Source organism: Solanum stenotomum, chromosome 8 (genome assembly GCF_019186545.1).
Source record: "Solanum stenotomum isolate F172 chromosome 8, ASM1918654v1, whole genome shotgun sequence".
Classification (NCBI taxonomy): Eukaryota; Viridiplantae; Streptophyta; class Magnoliopsida; order Solanales; family Solanaceae; genus Solanum; species Solanum stenotomum.
This window is the reverse complement of record NC_064289.1, coordinates 7,688,128-7,711,387: the sequence shown is the minus strand read 5'-3', so window position 1 is coordinate 7,711,387 and position 23,260 is coordinate 7,688,128. Positions and strand designations below refer to the sequence as shown.

Below are 23,260 nucleotides of genomic sequence, written 5' to 3'. Positions count from 1 at the left end.
ACCAAATAATGCATAAAAATAATTTATGTATAATTAATATAAGCATAACTAATATATGTTTCTCATGAGATTCTTTTGCTTTATCTGCTTAGTGTTATACATAATCATGAAACCTCTGGCTGGAGTCAAGAGTATGTGTGTCAAAAGTGAGCCCAACTATAGGTATTCTGGGTTAGTCTCAGGATAATTTGTATTGACTTCAATCTCAACCTATTAAAGCTTTAACCCATTTTAAGTGAATTCTTAATCGAGCTCAATTTAATCTTCAATTTCAACCCGACTCTTTATTTGTATTGATGTAATGTATGTTCATATATTGAAGGTATGAATTGCTATCTATATTATATCTTTTAGGATTTATCTATCCATTTGTAACTTATTTTTTAAAATTTTCTTGAGTTGAAATTTAAATTGAAGTTATAAAACTTAAATAACAATATATTGAAATTATTGAGGCTAAGCGAGTCAAATTGGGCTAGTCAGGACCCAATCCAATTTTTAGCTCATTTGAAATTAAATTGTGGTTAGAATTTTAATGATTGAACTCAGGATAATTTGTATTGGCTTCAATCTCATGTCTAAACCCATTAAAGTTTTAATCCATTTTAAGAGAATCCTCAATCGAGCCCAATTTGATCTCCAATTTCAACCTGACTCTTTATTTGCATTGATGTAATGTCTGTTCCTATATTTAAGGTATCAATTGCTATCTATTTTATATCTTTTAAGATTTATCTATCTATTTATAAGTTATTTTTTAAAATTTTCTTAAGTTGAAATTTAAATTGTGGTTTCAAAAGTTAAATAACAATATATTGAAATTATTGAGGTTAACCGAGTCAAACTGGGCAAGTTAGGATCCAATCCAATTTTTAGCTCATCTGAGCCCAATATAAACTTGGGCGGATCAAAATCAAACCCAATTTCTATATCAATCTATTTTAATATCTCTAATTTATACCCAACCTGCCCATCTGACGCTCCTTGCCAAGAGTATCAGTGCTCGGAGACCTTGCGATTGCTCAATTGAATTTCTTTAGGAAAGTATTTTATTTTTTTAGTAGTAAAGTATATAATCACTTCTTTGTTTTTTAGGTCAAATTTACGTGAGTGGGCAAAAATTGTTTCCTTAGTATCGACGACCAAGGCAAATGTGGTATGCGTTACTCCCTCCGTCCACTTTTATTTGTCATGTTGCGTTTTTTAAAAGTCAATTTGACTAATTTTCAAGATTAAATTAGATTACATTAATTCGATATTTTAAACAAAAAATTTAGCTATTCAAAAACTATATGAAAAGTACTATAAATTGCAATTTTTTGCATATCAATATGATGAAAAAATACATCATAAAATGTTAGTCAAATTTTTTATAGTTTAACTCTAAAAAGGGAAACTATGACAATTAAAAATGGACGGAGGTAGTATTATTACTTTAATGAATTTTATTTTGATTTATATATATAAACACACTATAAGTTTGATGCGTATGAGAAGATTGAAGTTGAGGTGAGATTAGATGGGATTGAAGTACTAAAATACAAAAAGATTTAAATATCTAATCAGGCTTGTTATATTGATTAACCGCGTTTGAGTTGAATATTCTATTTATCTACTTTCACAAAATAATACTAAAATTACATACACTCTATCTTCTTTACATTGAATGAGATCATAAATATTTTTAAAGTTATTTTTTACAAGAGAACTTTATACAAAATTTTAAAAATAAATTCAAAGTGATCTATTTTTTTGGTTTGATTTGATTTTTCTTTGCTCAATTAAATTAAATATTTGAAACTTTTAATCAATTTGATTTGATTTTTCATATTAAAATTATATTGTAATAATATATTTGGTTATAATTACTTTAACATCATAAGACTTTATTTAATGAAATTATTATATGTATTGATTTTATAGAAAAAAAATAAATATAAAAACTAATAATAAATCAAGTGATTAAACTTTGTTTTATTATAATAAGAATAATAATAATATAATTTATGTGGATGTAATTAATATTTTATTATACACCGTATATTTTTGAAAAAAAACTTATAATATCGAAGCAATTACATCATCCTACGCTATTTTGAAGGGGGAGATGATCTCACCTTCGAAACAACAGTTGATAGACAATATTTTCATACATTCTGGACAACCTGAAAAGTTTAAATTTCTAAAATGTAGAGAGTCCTTCGATTACCATTATGATCAAGCATTTGAGTATGCAAAGGATCATGAAACTATTCTAAAACAAAAATGTATCCATATAAGGGGATAAGAACCACAAAAATGCCTCAATCCAGCGAAGCCAAAAAGGATGCGTGCAAATGTCTATCAACATTGGATCGATCCATCAAAAGAAGTGGTTAGTTTAATTGTTTAATTTATTTTAACTTATTTTATAGTATATATATTCTTCTTACTTTATTCAACAATTCTTTTTCTTTGCAGAAGTTTAATAAGATTAAGGGTTTTAACGCTGTGTGGAAAAAAAGAGAATGACTTAGGAATAGATCAAATGGAAAAAATAGAAGAAGCCATTGAGCGGCAACCATTGACCCGCACAATTTCGTACGCCTAGAGTTTTTCTAAATATCGCGGGAAGATAATATTTGATTATAACTAAGTCATGTTTACTTTATTAAATGTGTTTTCTCATACTATATCATGTTATTTATTTTATCAGAAAGTGTATAATGGCCTTATAGAGAAAGAGCTTGAGACAAGAGCATACACTTGTTTTCTATGGTCATAAACTAAAGATACATACATCTATATATAAAATATTTTTTAATCTTGTGGTCTTAAACATATCATGTGGAAGTTAAATGTAAAAAATTGACAAAAAAGAAAGAAATATTCTTTAGAGTTTCGAAACAAACTAAAAGAAAGACAAACAAATTAAAAGATCTAATATAATTATTTTGTTAAAAAATACTTATAATAATTTTATTACAACTATAAAAAATTGAGCCCTTCAAATTTGGGGCCTAAGAAGATGAAGCATGCGTCATTTTTAAAGAAAATGAGTCATCTTTGAGAATGTAATATTTGGTTATAATAGAGTCAAGTTTAAGTTATTAATTGTATTTTCTCATGTTATATCATGTTGTATATTTTATCTAAAATGTGTATATGAGAAGCCTTACGGCAAAAGAGGTTGAGGCAAGAGAAGAGGAGATTAAAACAAAAGTTGAACCAAAGTTGCACGCCACTCTATAACTTATCTCATTATAGAGTAAATTCTGAAGTTGTAACTAAATTTGGAAGTTGTGATTTATTTGGGAAACAAATGTCGTTAGCATTGTGTATGCCAAATATTATATGTCAACATATTGAGTATGAGGTACAAAATAGAACGACACATATAATTATTGGTATATATTATAGGATAGGTGAAATTAAAGTTATTTGTTTTTTTATTATGCGGAGTTTATGACTTCCATGATTCATACAAAAGTGAAATTAAAGAGGTAGATGATAAGTCATTTTTTTTTTATTTGGTGAAAAATATTTTCCCCATTTTTTAAAATTCTTCTTGACAACCAAACACTTGAAAGTAGAATTATCAATATGAGCTAATCCACCCAATTCAGGCTAATCCATACAAGCTTTGAAGTTTGAAGGGGTCAAGCCGGTCTAACCCATTTTTTGTGGACCTGGAAATGGTCATCCCAGCCTACAAGTACGCGGGCTACGGGCTGTGTCGGGGCAACCCAATTTTTTAAATCAATTTATAATTTCAAATATTATCACAAATATTGACAAGACGATATTGTATGTTGTTTACTGTTACTACTTGGCAATCAAATCTACAAATAAAATTATAGATTTTTTTTTAATTTTATGTAAAACATATTTTATAAACATAATATGTATTTAAATTTTGATATTTATGACATTAAATAGATTTTGAGTTTGGAGTCTTGTTATTTTTAATATTTTATTTTATTTTTATTTTTTAATTAATTTTTATTGAGTCCACGGGTCGGCCCTACTCATTTTTCTCAAGCCCCACAAATTAGCATACATATTCAGGTCGGGCTATTCTTATTTAATCAAATCATTGACTATAATCAAATTCCTCGAAACCCTAGACCACTTTTTTACCGTCGATTTTGTGCAAGAAAATCAAATATTCGATTATTTTCAACAATGTAAATACATGTATGCATATATTCTTCTATATCACTACAAGAAAAAGGCTTAATAGAGACAACATTTAGCGACAATCCATTAATCTGGTTCTAAAAATATATTTATAAGAATGAGATTATTTTTTGGTCCCTAAAACAAATTTTATTTTTAAATATTATTCTAATATAAAAAGAAAATAAATATTTGGTCTTTAATTCTTAATATTTCAGCTGGATGAAGCGCTGAGTGAAATAAAAAAGTAAAAATAGGCGCCAAAAATTCTATTGGTTACACTTGTTTGACACTATAACACCAGTCTATTCCTACTGTTCCATTACACTGCCCCACTAAGTTAGCTACAGATACAGTTGTAGGTTTATAGCTAGTACCAATCTATTTTATTGTTTCACTCCACTGAGTTAATTACAGATACATCTGAAGGTGTGTGTATATATAAATAGATGGTGTGATGAACATTGTAATGTAGCTCTCAAATTTTTCCTTCTTCTCTAAATGCAATTTCGTTCTTACCAAGTTTTCACAAATCTCCTTTCACCTTAAAAATTCCTAAAAATCCAATTCAACTTTTTCACAACGCATAAGCTGCGACATTATATCCACAACTCAAGAGTCTGAAAATTCTTCTCTCAGATCTCGCGAGTAAGTTTAATTTTTTTCTCTTTTATCTGATTTTTACTCTTTTCTTCTTTTAAGAAATCTTTTATTTCTTAGTTATTCTGACGGAAGGTTCTGTAATTAGATTATTTAGAGCACGGTATATTGTTGGATGATCAAGAGTAAAAGATTATAGGATTGTTATCTCTGTTTTATCCATATTAGGAATAAGAAATACATATAAATGTGTTGATCCAGCAAATATAGTTAGTATAGTTAATATTATTTGATGTATTTTCTGTTACTCCTATTAAAAATATCTAGGAGAAGCCAAAATATAGCTACTATAGTTAATATTATTTGATTTATTTTCTATCACTCTTACTAAAAATATATTGTAGAAGCCAAAAATGACATCTATCAACACTGGATCTATCAAAAGGTTGATGTGGTTAGCTTAATTGTTTAATTTGTTTTAACATTTTTTTATAGTATATAAATTCTTTGTACTTTATTAAAATAAAATGTTTCAACGATACGTGGAAAAAGGGAGAATGACTTAGATATACCAAATGAAAAAGATAGAAGAAGCCATTGAGCAGCATCCACTGCACAATTCTGTCCGCCCCAAGTTTTTCTGAAAAGGTAATATTTAGTTATAATTAAGTCATGTTACTTTATTAGATGTGTTTTCTTGTATCATGCTATGTATTTTATTGTAAAGTGTATATGGGCCTTATGGAGAAAGAGCTTGATGCAAGAGCAGTGGCGGCTCAAGCTAATTAGTAATCGGAGGTTTAATTTTTAATTATTTCTTTATTTCTTTATTTCTGAGATGCAAAGTTATTAATTTCTTTTAATTAAATAACTTTATTTTTTCTAAGGTCTTAAACTAAAGATATATATATGTCTTTTTTTAGTTTGTTTCGAAACATTAAAGAATGTTTCTTTCCTTTTTATCAATTTTCAAATTTAACTTCCACATGATATGTTTAGGACCACAAGATTAACATATATATATATGTGTGTGTTGTTAAGAAAGACTTATATTAATTTTATTATTACTAAAAAATTGAACCCTTCAAATTTGGAGACTAAAACGGATGTCCTCATTTTCCAAGGCAATGAGCCACCCGAGAAGGTAATATTTGGCTATAATGAAGTCACATTTAAGTTATTAAATGTGTTTTCTTGTATTTTATCATGTTTGTCTATTTTATCAGAAAGTGTATATGAGCCTTACAGAGAAAAAGTTTGAGGCAAAAGAAGAGGAGATTAAAACAAAAGTTGAACCAAAGTTGCACGCCCTGCTAATCGTGGGATATGGGAAAGAGAGAGGAGAGTTAAATTCTACCTAGCAAAAACACTTACGAAAAGATGTGGGGCTGCTATGGATTTGGTAAAATAATCCGTAGTTGAGTTATAGATTTAACTTGTCCCGTTATAGAGTAATTTCTGAAGTTGTAATTAATTTGAAAGTTAACGTTGTGTATGTCAGATATTATATGTCAACATATTGAGTGTAAGGTACGAAATAGAACGACACATATAGCAAAATTACAGAATTCGGTCACAAAAGTAGAGATCCAAAAATAAGTGTGTTCAATTGTCAAGGTTCACTTTTTTTCTTTGCTAGCACATCTTTCGGTCTTAATGCATCTTGTGCAATGCTTTATGAACGTAAAAGTTAGAGGAGACGTTGATTATGATAATGTCCAAATTTGTTCAACCAAAAAGTCTCAGTGTTAGGGACTTGAGCTATATGATACAACACACATCTAAGGTATATAGATGTGCTTCAAGGCGTTAGCACTGATTTGAATGACATTGGATGGCACAGTTAAATACATTTTGTTTTAATAAGTTTATCAGAGTTCGTACACCTATTTAAATCATTATATAAGGTCTAGACTAGATTGATATTTTATTCATAATGTAAGGAGTAAATTTTGGGTTTTAATTTAATAGAACTAGTCACCAAGGCATTCAAATATCCTATTATGTGGTGCACAAAAGTTTAAAGATCTGTTTTCGACATCTTATATCCATCAGTATGAGGATTGATATAACTCGTTCGAACACATTGTAGACATTGAAATTTTGTGGGACTCTACAAGATGTGTTCAATTTGAGTTGGGACTCTACAAATTGTGTTCAACTCAAATTAGTATTCTTGGAGGTTACTCAATCTTAAACCCTAGTTCACGCCTATATAAAGGGTACAAAATTCCCTTTAAATGCATTTTCAAAATATCCCATAAACTCTTGGGTATTTTTAAAGATCAAGATCTCAAATATTCCAGAAAAAAAAATATTCATATAGAAGTCAAATCTAAATCATCCTGGCTCTCGAATCATGGATAAATCTTAGGAGAGTAGAATCAAGGGAGGGACGGAATTGTACCCGTATAATTATCAATAAAGTTATGTTTATTTAGATTTTATTTGTGTGGTTGATTTATTTTTCATATGTTTAAAATTTGTTGCAAACAAATTGGCACGCCCAGTGGGACCAAATCCGCCCTTCATCTCTTCTCTCATAAATCAAATTTGATAATCTGAAGCTGCAAAGGTGGAAGAATGAGTACTTCAAGCCTCGTCTTTGAGTTTCATCGAATCTACACTCCGATAAACCTTGTAGCAGAGCGCATTTGTAGACAATGAAATTTTGTAGGACTCTACGTTCAATTCGATTTGGGACTCTAGAAGGTGTGTTCAGTTTCAATTAGAATTCTTATAGGCTACTCAACCCTAAACCCTAGTTTATGCCTATATAAATGGTACTAAATTCTCTTAAAAGGCATCTCAAAATATCTCATAAACTCTTGGGTATTTTAAAGATCAAGATCTCGAATATTTTGCAAATTAATGGAATATTCATATAGAGATCAAACCTAAATCATCATAGTTTGAGAAATACGCTACTAACGACACTGAAATCATGGATAAATCTTAGGAGAGTAGAATCAAGGGAGGAACATAATTGTACCCGCAATTTATCTTTATCAATAAAGTTATGTTTCTTCATATTTTATTTGTGATTGTAATTTATTTTCTGTCACTTTAAAATTTGTTGCAAACAATTGGCACTCCCAATGGAACCAAATTTGCCCTTCATCTCTTCTCTCTTAAATCAAATCTGAAAATCTGAAGCTGCAAAGGTGGAAGAATGAGTACTTCAAGCCTCATTTTTGAGTTCCATCAAGTCTATACTCCGACAAGCCTTGAAGCAGGGGGCATTTGTAGACATTGAAATTTTGTAGGACTCTAAAAGATGTGTTCAATTCGAGTTGGGACTCTACAAATTGTGTTTAACTCAAATTAGGATTCTTGGAGGCTACTCACCCCTAAACCTTAGTTCACGCCTATATAAAGGGTACAAATTCCCTTTAAATGCATCTCAAAATATCCCATAAAGTCTTGGGTATTTTTAAAGATCAAGATCTCGAATATTTCATAAGCTAATGGAATGTTCTTATAGAGGTCAAATCTAAATAATTCTAGTTCGAGAAATACGGCACTAACGGCCCTCGAATCATGGATAAATCTTAGGCGAGTTTAATCAAGGGAGGAACATAATTGTACCCGCATATTTATCAATATATTCATGTTTCTTCAAATTTTATTTGTGTGGTTTATTTATTTTCCATATGTTTAAAATTTGTTCCAAACACACACAATTCTCAATTGGCTGAATAAAAATATATAGAAGAATTAATATGTCAAACAAATATGAACAGTTCTATTAACATGACATTACAAAACTTGTAATCCAGATAAACATCCTCACAATAGCATTTAACGTAATACTCAAGGTTAAGCTAAGTACTAAGAAAGGAGATTTAAATGCAGACTTCAAGTCACCAGAAGTCCCAAGAATTCTTCACCTGTATAATTATAACAAAAGAGATGAGAGCTGGTGAGTAAACTGCAAATGTTGAAAATTAGCAATTCTTTAAGCAATTAAGCTCACAGCAGTAACCACAACTCCTAGCACATTAAAACATAACACTTTGATGATTCATTAACCTTAATCTCTTATAAAACAATTTGGCAGTTTCTCAGAACAAATTTAACCCAAGGGAAGAATGGCATGTCTCTCAAATAAACCAGAAAATGAACTGCTTACTCAAAACACATAGCAAAACACTGAGAATTCATTGTTATAAGTGAGAAAATTGTGCATTGTAAAATGTTAGTTCGACACACTGTTGATTAGTGTCGGAAATGACTCTACGAAAATATTCACCTATTTCACTAAAATCAACAAAACTACATAATACAGATTATTTGTAAACAGAAAATTAAACAGTGCAATATATATACAAACAAAAAGCAACTGCAGACCTGTTGGTTTGGGTCTGGAACAACTCCATGAAAACATTTACCTATTTCACTAAAATCAACAAACTACATAGTGCAGATTATTTCAAAACAGAAAACAGTGCAATCTATATACAAACAAAAAGCAACTGATGGAAAAGGAATAACTTCGAATATACTTGAAAAACTCAGCACCAAAACTTCATTATCAGAAACATTTCAAACATCATCCAGTAGAAAGCTAACCTCAATAAATCAATCAAAATTGGTCTTTGATGAGTTTTATTCTTAACTTAGAATGCTTTTCCACCTCTACAATGAGATTTTCTTTGATACTACTTATACAATATAAAAACAAATTATTATCTTGAACAATGTGACATGTCAAATGCTGTCACATAAAGTTAGATAGAGAACGTAGTACACTTCCTAGAAAAAATTAAGCCTTCCATTGTTGCTACTTGTTAATTGATTCCTAAAGTATGCTAATATATTTATAACGGTCTTAATCTTATAGATGTGAATTAGACATAAAACTATTGGTTCTACTATAACAAATAAGCAGTAATGATACTTGAAGACTACTGTCAGAAATTTAAACATGTTATAACATCAGAAGCAACATCTTAAAATGTCTAGAAGTTAATCATCTACCCTTGACATGACGACCGGGAAGTCCACATTATCCTTTTGATCTTTGACCACCATAGCTTGAAAAAACTGCCTATATCCATTACCCATCTTGGCTAAAAAGATAAGAAAGTACATGTGGTCACAACAGCCATATCCCTTCACCTTCTGAACTCTCTCAAACACATAGTCTGTGCCCTACAACGAGTACAAGCAAACTTTCTTAGCTTTCTGAACAATACAAGCAAAGGAAAAGGGAAGGAAATGAAAAGTGTGATTAGAGCACAAAAAAATAGTGGATAAGAAAGACAGCATGAGTTTCTAGATCATACCTTATCATCATTATATTTCTTAAGTGCTCCTTCAGCATAACCTCTCAACATCCTTCTTTTTTTACGATCACGTAAGTAGTGGCGTAGGGGATAGGAGGGCAGCAGGCGTCGCCCAGGATATTTTTTGTATTGTTTTTTAACATCAATACGCTATCAAATACAATGAGATAAACATCACTAATTAAATTGCATAAAACTTGTTCTTATAGCTAGTTATTTCAGGTGAGTGCCTTAGAATGTTTTTTATTTGCGGTACAAACTGATACTTTCTTGTTGATTGTGCATTGACATAAACCAGGTGATTAGTAGTAGTGAACTTGAACTATTAACTAAAAGGTAAGTAACTAAGATGCAACTAGTTAACTTGTATAAAAATTGTCATGTAGCAGCTAAAGCACAACAAAACCAAAGGTAAAGGCAACTAGATGATGCATCTAAGTATTTCAGGGAAAAAAGAATAGAGTAAGCTACCTCGCTCTCATCAACCTGTTGGAAGTAGGTCACCCAAAAAGGTACATTGCATTCCACTTCTGAATCATAGTCAGATCCTCTGGATATAACCCGCTCACCCTCAGAACTTTCACCTTCGTCGTCGGTGCTATTGTCATCTTCATTAGATACACATTCCTCAATTTTGTCCTCGATGCTTTCGATTTCTTCGTTCACCAGCGGGGCATCCAGTACGTCTGGGAAGTCTACCCTCTGAAAATCCGGCACACCCAGGTATGCGTATATACAGATTAATGATAACTAGGTGATGCATCTACGTATTTCAGAAAAGGAAATAGAGTCATCTACCTCGCTAATATCGGATTCTAGTTCTGAATCATAACCCTCACCTTCGTCGTCGGTGCAATTGTCATACTCATTATTAGATACATAATACTCACTTTCGTCGTCGCTGCTAACCGGCGAGCAATCCGATTCGACTGGGAAATCTAGCCCCTGATAATCCGGTACGGCCCGTCGCATTGGGTGCAGCAATGGGGGCAGTGGCGGTGCCGGTGGGTGCAAATGTACACGTTCCATGACTTCTCTCTCAGCCGCTGATGTGCAAAAAGGAGAGTTACAACTTACAACATACACTCTCCGTCCAATTTTACTTCTCATTTATTTTGAAATAAATTTTCAATTTTATTTGACACTTTTCACTTATAAATGATATGGAGAATGTTATTTATTCTAAAATAAATTTTCATTTTTATTTGTCACTTTTGACATATAAATGATATGGAGAATAATTTCATACCAAATTTCAATTTAGTAATGCTTGTCGTATTTTACTACACTATACCTACTAATTAATGTTTAATATTAGCTCTTGAAATATGATATGACAATAATTTCATACCAGATTTCAAGTCACATACACCTAGATACATGTTTTGGCGAGATTTGTCCATAGGAGAGTGGCGAGCGAGATGAGAGAGAGGCGAGCGAAATTTGTTGATGTATTCGGATACGTGCAAATTCATTCAAATGTAATGTATCTAGAGCAAATTACACCTATTTTTGACTCCATATATCTCGAGATACTTGTATGTGATATTTGGACGCGCTAAAATCTGATAAGATATGTGTTTCTCTCTTTTGCATCATTCCTAATAGACATGCAAATTCATTTAGATATAATGTATCTAGAGAAAATTACACATATTTTTGATTTCATATATCCCAAAATACATGTGGATATATCTGGATGCGCTAAAATTTGATAAAATATGTAATATTACCGACTAGCATTTATATAACTAATTAGCTCCTATATTGGTAGGATTTCTATAAGTTGTACTCTTATTACAAAGAAAAAGGTGTCAGTACTTGAGTAAATGAAACACATCCATTTGAATAGAGTATTGATGCAAAAGAGAGAAACACATTGTTTCCTTAAATTTAAGGTCAAATCTCATTGTTTCCATATTTTTCACATCAGATACACTCCATTACTATTTTAACATGCCCAACAAAAATATGAACAAGGAAGTCAAATAACATAGTGAGATTTACATCCAATAGCATTTGCGCCAATATCTCTCCACCTGTACAATAACAAAAGTAATAAGAGTTGGTGAGTAAACTGCAAACGCTGAAAATTAGCCATTCTATGAGCAATTAAGCTAAAGCTATAACAGGAGAGCCACAACACTCGTAGCACATTAACAGAATACATGATCATCATGTTCCTTTCTTAGTACCAATCTCTTTCCCTTAAAATAACATAGCAGTTTCTCAGAACAAAATTAAACCAAGGGAAGAATGACACGTATCTTTAATTCAATCAAGAAAAACTGCATAATCAAAGACACAAAGCAACACCGAGAATTCATTGTTATAGGTGAGAAAATTGCACATCGTAAAATATGAGTTCCACGCACTGTAGATTAGTGTCGGGAATAACTCTATGAAAACATTCATCTGTTTCACTAAAATCAACAAACTACATCGTATGGATTATTTGAAAACAGAAAACAGAGCAATTTATATACAAACAACAAAAAGCAACTGGTGGATCTCTACCTAGTAAAAAAAGGAATAAGTTTGCATATATTTGAAAAATTCAGCACCAAAACTTCATTATCTAAAGCATTTCAAACAACATAGAGTAGAAAGCTAACATCAATAAATCAATCAAAATTGGACTTTGATGCGGTTTTACTTTAACTGGAATACTTTTCAACCTCTATAATGAGATTTTTTATACAATATAATTACACATTATTATCTTGAACGGTGTCACAAGTCAAATGCTGCCACATAAAGTTTGATAGAGAATGTAGTAGACTTTTTAGAAAAACTTATTCCTTCCATTGCTGCTAATTGGTTCCTACGTCATGTAAATATGTTTATAACTGGTCATCTATAATACATACACAGTTATGATACTTGAAGACAACCTTAGAAATTTAAGCATGTCAAATCATCACAGAAGCAACATCTTAAAATATCTAGTAGCTAAATATACCTTTTTCCTGACGACCAGGAAGTCCAAATTATCCTCTTCATCTGGGATCACCATAGCTTGAAAATAGTATCTTTCTTCATCATCCGTCTTGGCTAAAAAGATAAGATAGTAAATGTAGTCACGAGAGCCACCTCTCTTCACATTCAGAATTCCCTCAATTACATGGTTGGTGCCCTAGAATGAGTACAAGTGAACTTTCTTAGCTTTCTGAACAAAAAAAAAAAAAAAAAAGGAAAAGGGAAGACAATGAAAAGTGTGATTAGAGCAAGCTTTTTTTATGGATAGGAAAGATAGCAAGAGTGACTAGAGCGTACCGTATCATCATGGTATCTCTTAAGTGCACTTTCAGCGTAACCCTTCAACATCCTATACTTTTTACGGATATGCAAGTAGCTTGGAAGGGGATAGAAGTTAGGCAGCGGAGGAGGCCCAGGATAATCTTTAATATCAAAACCCAATCAATATACAATGAGACAAGCATCACTAAATTGCATAAAACTTGTTATTTAGCAAGTTATTTCAGGCAAGTGACTTAGAATGTTCTTCATTTGTCATACAAACTAATGGTTACTTGTTGACTATACAATGCCATCAACCATGTGATTAGAAGTAGTGAACTCGAACTATTAACTAAAAGGCAAGTAACTAAAATGCACCGAGTTGACTTGAATAAAAATAGACTTGCAGAAGCAGCCAAAGCACAACAAACCAAAGGTAAAGGCATATGTATATAGCAGATTCATGAGAACTAGACGATGCATCTAAGTATTTCTGGAAAAATAATAGAGTCAGCTACCTTGCTCTCGTAGACCTGTCTGAAGTAGCTCTCCCACATAGGTTTATCGTGTTCTAGTTCTAAATCATAGTCCGTATTCTGGACTATCCTCTGATTACTAACATCATCCTTATCTTCGTCGTTGGTGCTATTGTCATCTTCATGTGATACATAATCCTCACTTCCGTCCTTGCTGCTATCACTTTCTTCTTTCACCGGCAGGGAATCCAGTACGGCTGGGAAATCTACACCCTGAATATCCCGTACGGCCAAGGTAAAGGCATATGTATATACAGATTATTGAGAACTAGGTGATGCATCTAAAACTTGTTTGGATGGTTTTTACCTATTGTATAGTATTGTTTCATTATTTTAAATACAATGTTTGTTTCAATTCTTACTTAATGATATAATCTATTCATCAAAACAATACATTATGAACCAATACGTAACAACTATCTAAACAAAGTGTAATTACTTCAGAACAAAGAGGAACAGAGTAAGCTAATTCATCGACCTGGTTATTGTGTTCTGGATCTGAATCATAACCCTCACCTTCGTCGTCGGTGCAATTGTTAGATTCATTAGATACACAATAATCACTTTCGTCGTCGCTGCTAACCGGCGGGGAATCCGATTCGGCTGGGAAATCTAACCCCTGAAAATCCGGTACGGCCGATCGTCGCGGGCGCAATAATGGGGGCAGTGGTGGCTGCGAACGTACAGATTTCATGGCTCCGCGATGAGTAAAACGCGGGAGGGTGGTGGGCATGAGTATGGTATTGGTAGCTATTGAAAATTTCTATTTTATAATTTTAGTTTTCCGTTTCTAAAAATATTATATTATTATATTAAATTAATTTAATATTTTTGAGATTTTGATACTTTATGATACGGTAAATTGATAATTGTAATTTGCTCACTATATATATATAAAAGAGAACCTTAGGCCCGCGTATGTGGCGCCACCACAAACAAGGATTTCTTTTAATTTATTTATTTCTAAAACTAGCTTTCCCTTTTCATGAAAAGTTGTGTCTTTTATTAAAAGTTGTGACTTTTATGAAAAATTGTGACTTTAATGAAAAATTGTGACTTTTATGAAAGGTTGTAACATTTATGAAAGTTTGTGATCTTTCCGAAGAGTTGTGACATTTTCAAAGAGTCTGACATTTCCAAAGAGTTGTGACCTTTCTGATAAGACACAATAAATATTTGTTCACACTACACTTTGTTGTCTATAAATAGATTGGGTTTCCTCTCATTTTAAAACAACGGAAATTCTGAATTTCTTCTTATTCTTGTGCATAATCAAATATTTATGTACTTTGCTACTGTTGAATAACTCATTGACAGCATTGTGTTTATATCAATACATTGTGAATAAAATTGTTTCATCCTGAGAGGATCTATTTCATTAAATATCGGGTACTAAAGGAGAATAATTTCATGAAAGGGGAAGACTAGTATATATATAAAAGAAAACATTAGGTCTGCCTACGTGGCGCCACCACAAACCAGAATTCCCTTTTAATTTATTTATTTTCAAAACTAGTCTTCCCCTTTGATGAAAAGTTGCGACTTTTATGAAAAGTTGCGACTTTAATGAAGAGTTGAGACTTTTATGAAAAATTGTGTCTTTTATGAAAAGTTGCGACTTTAATGAAGAATTGCTACTTTTATGAAAGGTTGTGGCCTTTCCGAAGGGTTGCAACTTTTTCCAAATAGTGGTAACCTTTCTGATAAGGCGCAATAAACATTTGTTTACATTACCCTTTATTGTCTACAAATAGAGGGGTTTCCTCTCATTTTAAAACAACGAAAATTTTGTACCTCTTCTTCTTCACAATTAAATATTTGTGCACGTTGCTCCTATTGAGTGGCTCACTGACACCATTGCTTATGTTACAGATCCTGGTATGTATTTTTACCGTCATTAATTTATGCTAATGTTATTAAGGATAAATGATAAGGTGTAATAATTTTCATTTTCCTTTACATTATTAATGTTTGTTACTACGTAATCTTGTATGTAAGATAATATAATTTTTTAGTTTTAATGCCTAATAAATTTTAAGTATTATTTTATAAATCTCTTAGTTTTTGACGATATCTAATAGAAAGATGAAAAATGTTCATTTTTAAATATTTGAAGAATGTTTTCGGCTAAGAATGATACTTTAAAGATGTAGTTTAAGTTTGGGGTATAGTTTAAAAATGTTTTTGGCCAAAAACTTGTGGACGGTTTATCAACTATTACTTAGATCTTTGCTTGAAACAGAGAGGACAGTTTATCTACCTGAAAGTCCAACGGTGCTTGACAATTTCTAGTCTTGTCTATATTTGTTCTTTATTTTCATATGGGTGTTCTATTTTGCTACTTCCTTCAACATTCTCTCTAATTTTTCGCTTGTTCTTTATTACTATGCTATTGATAGTTTAATTTCTGTCGTTATGCAGTATTTTGTTAGTGTCAATTCCTTTTCTGTGGGGGAAAATTATTATCTTTAACATTCTCAATGTTGTCATGAGCCATGACTAAAAAGATTTCAGTTTTGTGTTCAGTGCTGGATGTAGTGTCTGTTGGGTTTTAGCAAAGTGTGAATGGGAAATAAGAAGGAAAAAAGGAAAAGTGGGGAACCAATTTTGGAGGGAAAATGAAAAGTCATTGCAAAATTGCAAATGAAAAGTCATTTCTCTCATATTGGTAGAAGAAAGGAAAATTGTTGTCCTTATATTAGGAAACACTTCCTTTAGTTCTTAAAGGGCTAAGAAGAAGGTGCCCCCTTACGCCGTCGTCGTTGCTCGGACAAGGCAGGTGAAGAACCTGAATGACTCTGGAATTTCTTAGAAGATATTCCGTTTTGGCCCAAACCAATGGCCCCTATATGCATACACTGTGATAGTCAAACTGCAATAAGAAGTATAACGGAAAGTCTCGTCACATACGACGAAGACATAACACTGTTTGACAACTACTCTCTAGTGAAATTATTACAATTGACTATGTAAAATCAAAGGATAATGTGTCGGATCCGCTTACAAAAGGCCTAACTAGAGATGGGGTTGAGAGATCATCGAAGGGAATGAGACTATGGCCGAGAACAAGTCATCGTGACGGTAATTCTACCTAGAAGACTGGAGATCCCAAGATCTAGGTTCAAGGAGATAAAACAAAGTCATAGATGACGGTTCAACATTGTCAAAAAATTATTTTATGTCTATTCTCATGATGAGACAATGTTCAATAACCAAGATAAAGTCATAAGGATTTTTTAATGGTTTCTAAGTTTGATACAAGGTATATCAAATGGTGTATCTACGGGATAACACATTTAGAAATCATCTTTGTAAGTGTGAAGTGTAAGCCGCTTCAAGGAGAATCCAGTAAGGCCAGTTCTCTAAACACTTATTAACCGAGATGTGTTCATGGCTGAAACGAACAAAACAATGAGAACCAAAAACAGTTCAAGGGTTGATTGCATGACCTATGTTGTTTAGGTATATACCAAAGCTGGACGGTTCAAAGATATCAAATCTACCGATTGACCGAATATATCTGATATATGTTCACTATGGAAAGTTTAAAGGGAAACCTACTTATCCAGATGCGATTAACCCTCACTTACAAGACACACACGTTTTTCATGCATATGTTTTAAACAATAGTCATTCCCCATTCATGTGGGGGAGTGTTGGGTTTTAGCAAAGTATGAATGGGAAATAAGAAGGGAAAAGGGAAAAGTGGGGGAACCAATTTTGGAGGGAAAATGAAAAGTCATTTCTCCCATATTGGTATATTGGTTAGAAGAAAGGAAAATTGTTGTCCTTATATTAGGAAACACTTCTTTTAGTTCTTAAAGGGCTAAGAAGAAGGTGCCCCTCGCACCGTCGTCATCGCTCGCTCGGCCTCGGATTTGGCAAGTGATTGATTGATAATTTTTTGGACAAAATTTATTTAATCAATCTTGTTAATCAAATCAATTCTCTTATAAATTAATTCCGAATGTTAATTAATTACGGAACGGAATTATTTGAATTCGAGTGTAACGGTAAAATTTTCGAAAAGTCGTTACTTTTTCTGAAGGGACTTGTTCCTTCAAAAAAATCGTTACTTTCCCAAAATGACACAACATTCTGGAAAAAATGGGTCTGAACAAAATTATATGAACACACACATTCCTTGCTGAAAATGGCTATAAAAGGAGGTCCTTTTTCGTTTTTTCAAACACTGAAAAAATTTTCTTCTCTGCATACATTTTCTTACATAAACAAATTGTCGATCGACTGAGTCAGTGTGTGCTCTCGTTACTAATCTTGCGTTCGCTGAAGTTATTGAAGTTTGAGGTATCGCTACTTCATTAACATGTTAATCCGTTTTAGCTTGGGAGAAATTAATCTGTAACTTTGGGTACAATGAGGGGATTAAATTTCTTAAGAAAACACAGTGATTTTGGTGGACTTGAATTTAAGTTTCTGTCTATTTCATCTTATTTTCTGTTTCTGTATTTATTTGATTAACCTGAATACATGAGATAACAGTGTCTACATTTATCTCATGTATCTTTTGTTTGAAAAATATTCTAGATATTTTTATAGGATTGTTTGCTTCTATATTGCTCGGATTCTTAAAAATGTCAACAGATGTGTGTCGGATTCGCTAAAAGTAGTGTATCTTGTGTATTTTATCACTTTCTCATGTTGTATCTTGCGTATTTTATCAAAAAGTATACATGAGTCATACAGAGAAAGAGATCGAGGCAGGAGAGACTCTACCAAAGTTGCATGTCATGCTAATCGTGGGATATGGGAAAGAGAGAGGGGTTGACTTCTACGTGGCAAAGAACACATACGGAAAGAAGTGGGGCTACCATGGGTTCGAAAAAATAATTCGTAGTTACACATACAGAAAGAAGTAGGGCTACCATGGGTTCGAAAAAGTAATCCAATAGCTTAGTTATAGATTTGATTTGTCCTATTATAGAGTAAATTTTGAAGTTGTAAGTAAATTTGGAAGTTGTGATATATTTAGGAAAGGGATAACGGTCTGAAAAATATCCCAACTTTGGTCGAATTTGGTGTTGCGATACTAAACTTTCATGAGGACCTATTATCTCCCTAGACTATTAAATACCGTATTTTTTACCCCCTGAACTATTTAATAGTGTATTTTAAAGGTATATATTTGTCCACGTGGACACATTACTATTTATAATTTGGCATAATACATATATTGGACCTTAAACTTGGCTTCAAATTTTAACTTTGACCTCCAACTTTCATAGTACACAAACAGACACTTTAACTATCCAACCTTTTAATAAATAAACACGCGTGTCTTACCTGCAAAACGCGTGATGTGCACGTATTTTGCGTTAGTTAGGAGTAATTTTCGAGCCCCACAACAGTAAAAAAATGCTGAAATGACAACTCTACCCTTAATTAATTTTTTTTTTTTTAGTTCTAAAATGGACGTGTAAAGTATTTAATTAGTTGGCAGTCATTGAGTGGCTCACTAATACACGTGGAAGCATTTGCATTTCACGCTCTTTGGCCCCAAAAATCGCGTGTTTATTTATTAAAAGGTTGGATAGTTCAAGTGTTTGTTTGTGTAGTATGAAAGTTGGAGGTCAAAGTTGAAATTTGAAGCCAAGTTTAGGGTCCAATATATGTATTATGCCTTATAATTTTGCATTATTTTTTATGTCTACGTGGACAAATATATATGTTTAAAATACGATATTAAATAGTTTAGGGAGGTAATAGGTCCTCATGAAAGTTTAGTATCGCAACAACAAATTCGACCAAAGTTGGGGTATTTTTCAGACCCTTAACCCTTTAGGAAACAAAAGAAGTTAGCTTTGTCAAGTTTTGGTATTAGGGACTTGAGGTAAAATGATACAACACACATCCAAGGTATATTAGATGTGCTTCAAGGCGTTAGCAGTAAACTGCAAATGTTGAAAATTAGCACTTCTTTAAGCAATTAAGCTCACAGCAGTAAGCCAGTAACCACAACTCCTAGCACATTAAAACATAACGCTTTGATGATTCATTAACCTTAATCTCTTATCAAACAACTTGGCTTTCTCAGAACAAACTTAACCCAAGGGAAGAATGAAATGTATCTAAAATAAACGCATAGCAAAACACTGAGAATTCATTGCTATAAGTAGAATTCATTGCTATAAGTGAGAAAATTGCGCAATGTAAAATGTTAGTTCCACACACTGTTGATTACTGTCGGAAATGACTCTACGAAAATATTCACCTATTTCACTAAAATCAACAAAACTACATAATACAGATTATTTGTAAACAGAAAACAGTGGGAATTTTTATACAAACAAAAAGCAACTGCAGAACTGTTGGTTTGTGTCTGGAACAACTCCATGAAAACATTTATCTATTTCACTAAAATCAACAAACTACATAGTGCAGATTATTTCAAAACAGAAAACAGTGCAATCTATATACAAACAAAAAGCAACGGATGGGTCTCTACCTTGTAAAAAAAGAATAACTTCAAATATATTTGAAAAACTCAGCATCCATTACTATTTTAACATGTCCAACAAAAATATGAACAAGGCAGTCAAATAACATAGTGAGATTTACATCCAATAGCATCTGCGCCAACGTCTCTCCGCCTGCATAATAACAAAAGAGATAAGAGTTGGTGAGTGAACTGCGAAAGCTGAAAATTAGCTATTCTATGAGCAATTAAGCTAAATCTATAACAGGAGAGCCACAACACTCGTAGCACATTAACAGAATACATGATCATCACGTTCCTTTCTTAAGCATAATCAGAATGAATATAATTTTCTGAAAAAATGCTTCAGTGAAGGAAAAGATAGTAGTACCAATCTTTTCCCCTTAAAATAACATAGCAGTTTCTCAGAACAAAATTAAACCAAGGGAAGAATGACACGTATCTTTAATTCAACCAAGAAAAACTGCATAATCAAAGACACAAAGCAACACGGAGAATTCATTGTTATCGGTGAGAAAATTGCGGATTGTAAAATATGAGTTCCACACACTGTTGATTAGTGTCGGGAATAACTCTATGAAAACATTCACCTGTTTCACTAAAATCAAGAAACTACATCTTATGGATTATTTGAAAACAGAAAACAAAAGCAATTTATATACAAACAACAAAAAGCAACTGATGGATCTCTACCTAGTAAAAAAAGAAATAAGTTTGCATATATTTGAAAAATTCAGCACCAAAACTTCATTATCTAAAGCATTTCAAACAATATTAATCAATAAATCAATCAAAATTGGACTTTGATGTGGTTTTACTTTAACCGGAATATTTTTCAACTTTTTATACAATATAAAAACACATTATTATCTTGAAGGGTGTCACAAGTCAAATGCTGCCACATAAAGTTTGATAGAGAATGTAGTAGACTTTCTAGAAAAACTTATTCCTTCCATTGCTGCTAATTGGTTCCTACGTCATGTAAATATGTTTATAACTGGTCATCTATAATACATACACAGTTATGATACTTGAAGACAACCTTAGAAATTTAAGCATGTCAAATCATCACAGAAGCAACATCTTAAAATATCTAGTAGCTAAATATACCTTTTTCCTGACGACCAGGAAGTCCAAATTATCCTCTTCATCTGGGATCACCATAGCTTGAAAATAGTATCTTTCTTCATCATCCGTCTTGGCTAAAAAGATAAGATAGTAAATGTAGTCACGAGAGCCGCCTCTCTTGACATTCAGAATTCCCTCAATTACATGGTTGGTGCCCTAGAATGAATACAAGTGAACTTTCTTAGCTTTCTGAACAAAACAAAAAAAAAAAAAAGGAAAAGGGAAGACAATGAAAAGTGTGATTAGAGAAAGCTTTTTTTATGGATAGGAAAGATAGCAAGAGTGACGAGAGCGTACCGTATCATCATGGTATCTCTTAAGTGCACTTTCAGCATAACCCTTCAACATCCTATACTTTTTACGGATACGCAAGTAGCTTGCAAGGGGATAGAAGTTAGGCAGCGGAGGAGGCCCAGGATAATCTTTAATATCAAAACCCTATCAATATACAATGAGACAAACATCACTAAATTGCATAAAACTTGTTATTTAGCAAGTTATTTCAGGCAAGTGACTTAGAATGTTCTTCATTTGTCATACAAACTAATGGTTACTTGTTGACTATACAATGCCATCAACCATGTGATTAGAAGTAGTGAACTCGAACTATTAACTAAAAGGCAATTAAGTAAAATGCACCGAGTTGACTTGAATAAAAATAGACTTGCAGAAGCAGCCAAAGCACAACAAACCAAAGGTAAAGGCATATGTATATAGCAGATTCATGAGAACTAGGCGATGCATCTAAGTATTTCTGAAAAAATAATAGAGTCAGCTACCTTGCTCTCGTAGACCTGTCTGAAGTGGCTCTCCCACATAGGTTTATCGTGTTCTAGTACTAAATCATAGTCTGTACTCTCGACTATCCTCAGATTACTAATATCAACCTTATCTTCGTCGTTGGTGCTATTGTCATCTTTATTTGATACATAATCCTCACCTCCGTCCTTGCTGCTATCACTTTCTTCTTTCACCGGCAGGGAATCCAGTACGGCTGGGAAATCTACACCCTGAATATCAGGTAAAGGCATATGTTATATGTATATAAAGATAACTAGGTGATGCATCAAAAAAGCTTGTTTGGATAGTTTTTATCTATTGTATAATATTGTTTCATGGTTTAAATACAATATTGGTTTTAATTCTTACTTAATGATATAATATGATATGTTTTGAACCAATACGTGACAACTATCCAAACAGAGTGTAATTATTTCAGAGAAAAAAGGAACAGAGTAAGCTACCTCGCTTTCATCGACCTGGTTATCATATTCTGGATCTGAATCATAACCCTCACCATCGTCGTCGGTGCAATTGTTAGATTCATTACATACATAATACTCACTTTCGTCGTCGTTGCTAACCGGCGGGGAATCCGATTCGGCTGGGAAATCTAACCCCTGTAAATCCGGTACGGCGGGTCGTCGTGGGCTCCATAATGGGGGCAGTGGTGGCTGCGAACGTACAGATTTCATGGCTCCGGAATGAGTAAAACTCGGGGTGGTGGTGGGCATGAGTATGGTATTGGTAGCTATTGAAAATTAATATGAAGAAAGTAAAAAGAAAGAGACTTACTATTTGTCTTTGAGGTATGGATTTACAATGAATGAGATCTCTTACCTATTTACAGGGGAAATCGACCCCCAAAATAGTATTCCTAATCATACTCTTAAAAGGACTCCACATAATAGACATTTACTATAATATAAATATTTTATAATAATAAATAATACGAATAAAAGTAAAATTATTAATGAAATACAACTAAATAAACATTACATATTTGAAAAAAATATTTCAGATTCTACATAAATATTATACTTTCAAGATCACTACGGTGCTCCCATAAATGT

At 32.4% G+C, this 23,260-nt stretch overlaps 1 protein-coding gene and 1 pseudogene across 1 annotated transcript; both read right to left on the bottom strand.

The window, feature by feature from the left end:
* Window positions 1-8,578: 8,578 nt before the first annotated feature.
* Window positions 8,579-14,103, bottom strand: LOC125873423 (uncharacterized; annotated as a pseudogene).
* Window positions 14,104-20,155: 6,052 nt separating this feature from the next.
* Window positions 20,156-22,985, bottom strand: LOC125873187 (uncharacterized). Its single transcript, XM_049554077.1, has 5 exons — window positions 22,652-22,985; window positions 22,187-22,417; window positions 21,705-21,845; window positions 21,390-21,563; window positions 20,156-20,433 (listed from the first exon to the last, which is right to left on the bottom strand). The coding sequence occupies exons 1-5, from the start codon at window positions 22,919-22,921 to the stop codon at window positions 20,398-20,400; spliced, it is 852 nt and encodes a 283-aa protein (XP_049410034.1). The 5' UTR covers window positions 22,922-22,985; the 3' UTR covers window positions 20,156-20,397.
* Between the last annotated feature and the right edge of the window lie 275 nt (window positions 22,986-23,260).